The 11,800-nt window shown below is 56.1% G+C and overlaps 1 protein-coding gene across 1 annotated transcript in view; it reads right to left on the reverse strand.

The window, feature by feature from the left end:
* Positions 1-4,190: 4,190 nt before the first annotated feature.
* Positions 4,191-11,800, reverse strand: part of TM7SF3 (transmembrane 7 superfamily member 3) — a 44,972-nt gene continuing 37,362 nt past the window's right edge. The window contains exons 11-12 of the mRNA XM_078882347.1: positions 6,965-7,127; positions 4,191-6,696 (exon numbers count right to left, since the gene is read on the reverse strand). Of these exons, the coding sequence (XP_078738473.1) occupies positions 6,302-6,696; positions 6,965-7,127 (558 nt within the window). The 3' untranslated portion in view covers positions 4,191-6,301. The remainder of the gene's footprint in view (positions 6,697-6,964; positions 7,128-11,800) is intronic.

Raw genomic sequence — 11,800 nt, forward strand, 5'->3', positions numbered from 1 at the left:
TGAGTCGAACCGTTCGTAAGTCGAATCGTTCGTAAGTCGAAGCGTTCGTAAGTCGAATCGTTCGTGAGTCGAACCGTTCGTAAGTCGAATCGTTCGTAAGTCGAAGCGTTCGTAAGTCGAAGCGTTCGTGAGTCGAATCGTTCGTGAGTCGAATCGTTCGTAAGTCGAATCGTTCGTAAGTCGAATCGTTCGTGAGTCGAACCGTTCGTAAGTCGAGCGTGTCGTAAGTCGGATGACAACAATGCACTGTATTTAAATGCCCATGTGGTGAGTGTGATGGAATGTGCTACGGTTCAACAAAGAGGGAAGCATTGTTACACTCATAACTGACAAAAAATGTTGTACATGTGGATGTAACACTGTAAAGCAAATACTCTTTGGTTCTTTCGGTAAAGTCACGTAGAAAGAAATTAAATTAAATAATAGAATACGACGTTTCGATTGCAACACAAGCAACCGTCACCAGGTAGAACTAAATTTTAGAGTGAGACAAAACACAGACACGGAACCCGTCCAGTGGTCCAGACTGTTATGATGTCATGTAGGGCAGTCTGTGCACAAACGCCACCCTCCCTCAGCATTTCGCTTGGGAGATCATCTCTGCCCGGTGCCTTTCCTGGTCTCAGACTCTGGATCGCCTTCAGTACTTCATCAACAGATGGCACCTCAGCCAACCACTCACAGGGGGTGACTTCCTCCTCCAATATTTGAGGCACCGCAGCCTCAGCAGGGTCATCCCCACTTTGTGCCACGTTTTCCTGGCTGAGGGATTTCCCCTCCCCCAGGACCTCACAGAAATGCTCAGCCAGCAAATCTGCAAACCTGTTCCTGGGGGTCGGAGATTGGATCACCGTTCTTTCCTCTAATGATGGTAAAAGGTGTGGCGCTGCAGGTTACTTTTTTGGTGGAGTTAAAGAGCGATTTGTGATCGCGGGCCACTGAGGCAGACTCCATCTCCTCAGCAACCCGTGACCACCACCCATCCTTGCAGCGCCTCACGGCTCTCCGAACCTCCGAGCAAAGGCTGCGGTAAGCCTCCTCATTCTCCGACGTGGGATGCTGTAGCCGATGAGAGTGGGCCTGTCGCTTTTTCTCAGCCAGCTTGAACACCTCCTCTGTCAGCCAGGGTTTCTGGGGAGGTCTGGACCGTGTACCCAAAGCAGCCATTGCAGCTGCATGAGCCACAGTCCTAAACCTCGCCCATTTCCCCTCGACATCAGGAGGAGTGGGGGACGATGCCAACCCCAGCTGCAAGCGATGATGAAATTCTCGCTTGCAACTTTCATCAGCTAGCTGACACCATGCCACTAAGGGTTTGAATGGGGTCCTGGGTGTACACCCACCACCGGAGTGGAAGAATGGCAGGCGCATATTACAGATGACAAGTTGATGGTCAGTGGGCAGATCAACTCCAGGGTAGGTCCTGGTGTCAAGGACATGGGCCCGCATCCGCTGTTCCGTCACTAAATAGTCCAGCAGATGTTATTGCTCGGACCCGGCATGCATCCATGATGTGGTGTGGATGCGCCGATGCCGGAACAGCGTGTTGGTAATTACAAGCCCATTAGCTGCACAAAAATCTAGCAGCCTCCTGCCGTTGTTATTGAGCTGATCTGGCCCATGCCTTCCAATTACTCCAGACCAGGTGCCAGCATCAAGACCAACTCGGGCATTGAAGTCACCCAACAAGGTGACTCCATCCCGATGGGCCACTTTAGCTAGCACCTGTGACAGGAGGTAATAGAAGACATCTGACTCATCGGCCTTGTCTGCATCCATTCACGGATGTTCATCTTCAGTGGGGGCATAAGTAACCACGACCACCACTCGCCCCATTCATTATTTCATTCAGTAGAAGAGCAACACCCTGTTGTTTGGCAGTCTCCTGCCCCGAGTAAAGGACTGTCCACCCCTCATGGTGGCAGGAGCCAGAGCCGGTCCACCGGACCTCCTGAATACCACAGAGATCCAGGCGGTACCAGTCCAGCTCCCGACAGAGGAGTGGCAGCCTCTCCTCCGCAGTGAGCGTTCGAACATTCCACGTGGTCACACGTAGTGGTTTTTTGTTGTTTCTGGAGGAACCCCGATGGTAAGGATTCAGTCTCCTGGCTCCGCCAAATGGGGTTTGGCCAGGAGACGTCATAGACGCCTGTCCCCCCGGGGCCTCCGGCACAAGCTTATTTATAAAATGCTGTAGTCGTGGTTTGGTGGTAATTAATTGAAGGTGGAGGGGTTACCAGCCCCTCGCACCCGTCCAGAGCCCCCATTTAGCCGCTGTGGTGATTATAAAGGCCATGAGGGGAAAGGCCAATCGGAATTGGCCCTCTCCCCACAGCACTACCCACGACAGCGTTGCCCGTCCGGCACCACAAGGAGGTAGGGGGTTGTTTTGCCGGCACGTACACACACACACACACTCCCAGCGCGAGGCCGACTCACCACACCTTGCTCATCTGAACAAATAGTTCCGCGGTCCAGTTTGCAATCGCGAGTTCACGTTTTAAGTCAATGTTATTACGTTTTATACTTCATGGAAGCTGTTTCGTAAGTCTGGTGTTCGGTATTACGGGCGTTCGTAAGTGGAATGTTCATATGTGGAATGTTCGTATGTCGGGCGTTTGTAAGTCGGTGACTGCGTGTACATAAAGATCTACCAACAATTGCCCAAGCTCAGCGGTCCTCTATGTATCTTGGTGTTATCGGGCCTAGAGGGAGGGGTGGGTTGGGGGGAAACGCGGAGGCGGGGTTGGGGGGGGGTGAGGAATTTGCGGTGGGTTGTGGTGCGGAACTGGCAGCTTCTTGGTGAACTGCACCAGGGCGTGGACATGCAGCGTGACCACCTCCATCAGTCGCAGGAAGTTGTCTCTGCCGCGTCCACCCTAACCTCCACCCTCACCGCGTCCACCACCTCCACCCTCACCACCTCCACCCTCATCATCACGGTGGCTAGGAGATGTTGACTACCTCGCCTGGTGTGCAGGAGGTTGTGCAGTCCAAGCCAGACCCTGACGCCTGCTGCTGCTGTGTATTTCGAGTTTGCGTGTCTCTCTCTCATCATCATCATGTGGCTCGGAGATGTTAACTACCTCGCCTGGTGTACAGGAGATCGTGGGTTCGATCCAGACCCTGATGCCTGCTGCTGCTGTATATTTGGAGTTTGCGTGTCTCTCATCTCTCCGTGGATTTTCCTCCGGGTCCTCCGGCTTTTTCCCCCCATCCACATTTAGAATCAACATCACGCGTCGAGCGTATTTGGCTACTGCTATAAAGTGTCACATGACGATAATGATGATGCTGATTAGTCCACTTCGTTGAGCTATCATTTGAGAAAGCCAGGTCGCTTTTGCAAAAGAGCTGTGTAGCTCAGTGGAGCCTTACTTGGTAAAAAAAATCGTTTTTAAATTGTGGATCATAAGAACTCCACTCACTGTAGAACAGGGGGAGATCATACAAACTCCACTCACTCTGTAGAACAGGGGGAGATCATACAAACTCCACTCACTCTGTAGAACAGGGGGAGATCATACAAACTCCACTCACTCTGTAGAACAGGGGGAGATCATACAAACTCCACTCACTCTGTAGAACAGGGGGAGATCATACAAACTCCACTCACTCTGTAGAACAGGGGGAGATCATACAAACTCCACTCACTCTGTAGAACAGGGGGAGATCATACAAACTCCACTCACTCTGTAGAACAGGGGGAGATCATACAAACTCCACTCACTCTGTAGAACAAGGGGAGATCATACAAACTCCACTCACTCTGTAGAACAGGGGAAGATCACACAAACTCCACTCTCTCACTCTGTAGAACAGGGGGAGATCATACAAACTCCACTCACTCTGTAGAACAGGGGAAGATCACACAAACTCCACTCTCTCACTCTGTAGAACAGGGGAAGATCACACAAACTCCACTCTCTCACTCTGTAGAACAGGGGGAGATCATACAAACTCCACTCACTCTGTAGAACAGGGGGAGATCATACAAACTCCACTCACTCTGTAGAACAGGGGGAGATCATACAAACTCCACTCACTCTGTAGAACAGGGGAAGATCACACAAACTCCACTCACTCGCTCTGTAGAAAAGGGGTGATCATACAAACTCCACGCAGAAAGTGAGCCCTGGTCAGGGTATCGAACCCTGGCTAGAAATGATGGACGCACATTACATTTTAAATGGAGCAAAATACTTTTTTTTATTATTACATCATTAGTATTAGAACTTTTTTCTCTCTCACCATGTATACACGACACAAAATAAGTTTTGCCAGAGATAAACAAAAACAACAGCGCTCTCCGTTACAATGGCAGCGTCTGTCCGTCCCTGGCAATCCAGACGCCATCCCAGTCGTGACCTGCGTCCGTGAACAAGACAATCCTCACTTGGGCACCAAGAAATCCAAACGCGTCGCTTCGGAGCTCGACACTTCATCATCAACATCACCAGCAAACAATCGTGGACAGTAACAACGACCGACGTTCGCCAACCAGTGGCGGTGACGTCACCACGGCGCTTGTGCCAGGCTAGGTGGACGTCGAGGCCACGTGAAGTGTTGAACGCCCGCTGGCAGGTCACCGGGCAGACCCAGCAGGTGCCACGGGTCGACTTACTGAGACGACTGGCCCGATGCACCACCTGTGCCTCCCTACGGTGACAACTCGCTGTGCTTTAGCCACGCGGACAATAACACGCGCGCACGCACGCACGCACACACACACACACATTGATAATATACACCCGAGCACGTGCGGAATCACGAATGTCCACGTGCAGAACTGAACACACCACACACGGTGACAAAACCTTCTCCCCCCTCCACGTAGCCACCACAGCCACTGTTGGGGCCAAGTTTCCGTGAGCGAGCACCCTTCACCCATTGCAGGCACTCGCAGGAGACAAAGATCCCGCGTACGGCCTCCACACACCGCTGGGGGCAAGTGCTGTTGGCGAGCAGCGCCCATCAACGCCAGATCCGCTCGCTCGTGCCGGGGCACGGCGACCACCACCACCACCACCACCACACCTGGTCTCGCCGGTGAAGAGGTTTTATCCACGCTGCAGCCGGGGGGAGGGGGAAATTATTTTACAGCCGAGCCGACCTAGGGGAAGGCCGGACCTGGGAATGATTTTCCTTCTACCGGTTGGCAGTGCCATGCCCGGGGGCAAAAAATAATTAGACTTTGTGTGTCAACCAGGTAAGGCCCCACGGAGCGATGCAGCCTCTTTTTCAGAAGCAACCACCTGACATCACAAATGAAGCGGGATCATCATCATCATCACGTGGAAATTAATAGGAGCAGCCAAATATTCTTAAACGCGTGTTGATGTTGATGCCAACTGTGGGAGGGGAAAAAATTAATCCACGTGACCAAGGGGAGGACACGCAAACTCCAAATATACACAGCGGGTGTGTCAGGCTCGGGATCGAACCCACGACCTCCTGTGTGTCACGCGAGGTAGTCAACCGTGATGACACCCCCCCCACACACACAGAGCCCTACCACCTTCTGTTGAAACTTACAGCCCCCCCCACCCCCCGCAAGGGAAAGTCCAGCGATTGTGAACTTGAATAACGGAGGCAGCAGCGACTGGTGGTGCTGTGCACACGTCAAAGACAAAGATCCCCCGTGTAGCCTTAACAAGGGCGGGGGCAAGTGCTTGTTATCGTGCGTAGCGGCACCGACGAAGGCCGGCGCTGTGGCACACGAGGAGGGGGGGTGGGTGGCCAGCACCACACCCGGCCGCCTTTGTCTCCCCAGTGGCGATGTTTACACGTCACGCCAGGTACTCATTTGAGGCAGAGTCGACCTAGGGGAGGCCCAGGACCGGTTCAGATAATCGTCACCGGTGTTGGCTGGAAGTGGGAATCGAACTCGGGCCGCCGGCTTCGTAGCGCAGCGGCACTAACCGCGACGACACCTCCACCGTCACACACTTCACCACAACAACAACAACCACCGCCATTCGCCACTAAGTGGCACCGACATCACCAAGGCGTCCGTGCCAGGCTGCGCACGTTAAGGCCACGTGAAATGTCGAACGCAGACGGGACAGACCCAGGTGCCATGGGCTGGACTCGTCAGAGATGACTGGCCGATGCGCCACAATGTGCTCCCTACGATGCCAACCACCCCACACACCTCACCCTCGCACAACACAACACACAACGTAGACCTCAAACGCGACTTAAGCACACCAGTGACAACCAAAATCTCATCCCACCAGCAGAGACGGTGGGGGGTGGGGGGGCACCACGACCTCCCCGATCATCATCATCATTATTATTATTATTTGTTGATGAGAAGAGGGGTCCGCTCATCACCACCACCACCACCACGCTGCTCCCGGCCCAGCCGCCCGTCGTAGTCATCCCCCGCCCCGCAGTCACCACCACAACAACCACCACCACCACCACCACCACCACCACCTTCGTCGTCGTCGTCCCGCCGCTTGCCGGGCCGGCGCAGCGCGGTGCAGGCGGCCGCCAGCGCCAGGCAGGCTCGCTCGCGGGCGCCGGGCCGGTGGTGGCTGGGGTCCAGCACGTTGGTGGCACGCCGCTCCGTGTGGTAGAGCCACTCCTCGTAGGGGCACGGCGGGAAGGTGGGCAGGCCCCAGCCGCGGTGCGCCTGGAACAGCGCGCCGGCCAAGGCCAGGGCGGTCCACACGCACGCCAGCACGTAGTCTGGGGGCGGGGGGGGGGCGGCAAGCACGTAGTCTGGGGGGGGGGGGGGGGGCAAGCACATAGTCTGGGGGGGGGCGGCAAGCACGTAGTCTGGGGGGGGGGGCGGCAAGCACGTAGTCTGGGGGGGGGGGGGGGCGGCAAGCACGTAGCTAGCCACGTCACAGGAGACCCGAGTCCTTTCAGAATACGGCGGTGCAGCGATAACCGCGTGGAAGCCAACTCTGTGTCCACCCCCCCCTCTGGCCGGCAGTGGTGGTGGCGGCCTCACCGTTGGTCTGGAAGGGCGCCGCGTTGTAGGCCCGCGTGTAGTCCTTGAGGGCAGCGCGCCGCACCGTGTTGAGCAGCAGGTAGGGCAGCGAGGAGCGCACAAAGACGGCGCTCGCCAGCACCACGGCGTAACCGCCCAGCACGGCGCACGCCACCACGCTCAGCTACGCGCGGGGGGGGGGGGTGGCACAAACACGGTGTCACGTGGTGGGTCGTGAATGCGGCGTACAGGCAGGAGAGGGAGCGAACCCCGAGAGAGCCCAGAGAGAGAGAGAGCCGAGATCCCCAACAGAGCCCCCAGACTTTAACCTTTAAAATATTTTTGTTTTATTGCTTCTAAGAAGCGTCAATGGCAACCACCGGTGACAGTGGACACGTCCACGACAACCAAAAGGTGTTCACGTCACGCGTGGCCAGGCATCATCTGAGAGATGGGGGGGGGGGGTGGGAATTAAAGACGCGTAGCCAAGCAAATTATTTACAATTGTGCACAGGGCGTCCCGGGTACCCCCCCCCCCCCCCCCCCATTTATTCATTTATTTAAAAACTCACGCCCCCCCCCCACCGGTGTGACGGTAGTACGCATGCTCAAGCTTTAGCCGTGCTTTTACGAGGACCTTCAAGCATTGCCAGTGCCCCACAGCCGTGCCCCATCGCCTTCCAATCTCCGCCTCCTCGCTTCGTAGACCGCCAAGTTTTGCCCTTGGGCACAGCGACACCGCCGGTGTTGCCGTTTTGATCGATGCTGCCGACGCCGCACCTCCACAAGGCCCATCCTCCTCACCAGGTCGGCTCATGGCCGAGCCGACTCTGGGTGGAGTTTCACGGTGTTTCTGTCTTGGTTTGGGTTTAGGTTGCCGTTAAAATGTCTCCCTACAATTGTACGCGCGTCAATTGTAGATATGAAGCTTTCGTGACTGCAAGGAGTCGTACTCATTGGTTCTTTCGGTAAAGTCACGTAGGTAAAAAATAATAAATCACGACGTTTCGGGCCCAACACAAGCGTCCGTCACCTGATGATGGACGCTTGTGTTGCGCCCGAAACGTCGTCGCGATTTATTTTATACCCACGTGACTTTACCGAAAGAACCAAAGAATATAAATACTTCGTTTTGGGAAGAATTTTTTTGACGCAATCCGAAAGAAGAGATAATTGTCCACCAAAGGCGAGTTTACTCTCTTTAGGCGAGGGTTAGGATGGAGAAAAACACAGGCCCCTGTGCAGAGAAAGGAGAAGCCCTGAGAGAAAGCGAGAGAGCCCGAGGAGAGAGAGACAGAGAGAGCTTCGTCACGGCAGCAAGCTAAAGCGAGCGAGTGACAGACACCAGGAGGCCACTCTATTTGGCTCTTTCGGTAAAGTCACTTAAAGAGAAAAATGAATTAAAGGCAACTCAACTATGGGGGGGGGGGGGGGGCGAAAGAGACGGGTAGGAGGCGGTGCGGGACGACGACAACGACAGGGAGTTTCACGGCTTGTCTCCCCACACACACACACACACGCTCTCCCCACACACACACACACACACACGCTCTCCCCACACACACACACACACACGCTCTCCCCACACACACACACACACGCTCTCCCCACACACACACACACACGCTCTCCCCACACACACACACACACACGCTCTCCCCACACACACACACACACACGCTCTCCCCACACACACACACACACACACGCTCTCCCCACACACACACACACACGCTTTCCCCACACACACACACACACACACGCTCTCCCCACACACACGCTCTCCCCACACACACGCTCTCCCCACACACACACACACGCACGCTCTCCCCACACACACACACACGCACGCTCTCCCCACACACACACACACGCTCTCCCCACACACACACACACACGCTCTCCCCACACACACACACACACGCTCTCCCCACACACACACACACACGCTCTCCCCACACACACACACACACACACACGCTCTCCCCACACACACACACACACACACGCTCTCCCCACACACACACACACACACGCTTCCCCACACACACACACACACACACGCTCTCCCCACACACACACACACACACACACGCTCTCCCCACACACACACACACACACACGCTCTCCCCACACACACACACACACACACACGCTCTCCCCACACACACACACACACGCTCTCCCCACACACACACACACACGCTCTCCCCACACACACACACACACACGCTCTCCCCACACACACACACACACACGCTCTCCCCACACACACACACACACACGCTCTCCCCACACACACACACACACACACACACGCTCTCCCCACACACACACACACACACGCTCTCCCCACACACACACACACACGCTTTCCCCACACACACACACACACACACGCTCTCCCCACACACACGCTCTCCCCACACACACGCTCTCCCCACACACACACACACGCACGCTCTCCCCACACACACACACACGCACGCTCTCCCCACACACACACACACGCTCTCCCCACACACACACACACACACGCTCTCCCCACACACACACACACACGCTCTCCCCACACACACACACACACGCTCTCCCACACACACACACACACACACACACACACGCTCTCCCCACACACACACACACACACACGCTCTCCCCACACACACACACACACACGCTTCCCCACACACACACACACACACACACGCTCTCCCCACACACACACACACACACACACACGCTCTCCCCACACACACACACACACACACGCTCTCCCCACACACACACACACACGCTCTCCCCACACACACACACACACACACGCTCTCCCCACACACACACACACACACACACGCTCTCCCCACACACACACACACACACACACGCTCTCCCCACACACACACACACACACACACGCTCTCCCCACACACACACACACACACACGCTCTCCCCACACACACACACACACACACGCTCTCCCACACACACACACACACACACACACGCTCTCACCACACACACACACACACACACACGCTCTCCCCACACACACACACACACGCTCTCCCCACACACACACACACACACACACGCTCTCCCCACACACACACACACACACACACGCTCTCCCCACACACACACACACACGCTCTCCCCACACACACACACACACGCTCTCCCCACACACACACACACACGCTCTCCCCACACACACACACACACACGCTCTCCCCACACACACACACACACACGCTCTCCCCACACACACACACACACACACGCTCTCCCCACACACACACACACACACACACGCTCTCCCCACACACACACACACACACGCTCTCCCCACACACACACACACACACACGCTCTCCCCACACACACACACACGCTCTCCCCACACACACACACACACGCTCTCCCCACACACACACACACGCTCTCCCCACACACACACACACGCTCTCCCCACACACACACACACACACACGCTCTCCCCACACACACACACACACACACACGCTCTCCCCACACACACACACACACACACACACACACGCTCTCCCCACACACACACACACACACACACACGCTCTCCCCACACACACACACACACACGCTCTCCCCACACACACACACACACACACACACACACACGCTCTCCCCACACACACACACACACACACACACACGCTCTCCCCACACACACACACACACACACACACACGCTCTCCCCACACACACACACACACACACACGCTCTCCCACACACACACACACACACACACGCTCTCCCCACACACACACACACGCTCTCCCCACACACACACACACACACACACACACACGCTCTCCCCACACACACACACACACACACACACACGCTCTCCCCACACACACACACACACACGCTCTCCCCACACACACACACACACACGCTCTCCCCACACACACACACACACACGCTCTCCCCACACACACACACACACACACGCTCTCCCCACACACACACACACACACACACGCTCTCCCACACACACACACACACACACACACACGCTCTCCCACACACACACACACACACCGCTCTCCCCACACACACACACACACACACACACACGCTCTCCCACACACACACACACACACACGCTCTCCCCACACACACACACACACACGCTCTCCCCACACACACACACACGCTCTCCCCACACACACACACACACACACGCTCTCCCCACACACACACACACACGCTCTCCCCACACACACACACACACACACACACACGCTCTCCCCACACACACACACACACACACACGCTCTCCCCACACACACACACACACACACACACACACGCTCTCCCCACACACACACACACGCTCTCCACACACACACACACGCTCTCCCACACACACACACACGCTCTCCCCACACACACACACACACACACACACACGCACGCCCCACACACACACACACACACACACACACACGCACGCCCCACACACACACACACACACACACACACACGCACGCCCCACACACACACACACACACACACACACGCTCTCCCCACACACACACACACACACACGCACGCTCTCCCCACACACACACACACACACACGCACGCTCTCCCCACACACACACACACACACACACACGCACGCTCTCCCCACACACACACACACACACACACACGCACGCTCTCCCACACACACACACACACACACGCACGCTCTCCCCACACACACACACGCACGCTCTCCCCACACACACACACACACACACACACGCACGCTCTCCCCACACACACACACACACACACACACGCACGCTCTCCCCACACACAC

This window comes from Lampetra fluviatilis, chromosome 64 (assembly GCF_964198595.1).
Source record: "Lampetra fluviatilis chromosome 64, kcLamFluv1.1, whole genome shotgun sequence".
NCBI classification, from domain to species: Eukaryota; Metazoa; Chordata; class Hyperoartia; order Petromyzontiformes; family Petromyzontidae; genus Lampetra; species Lampetra fluviatilis.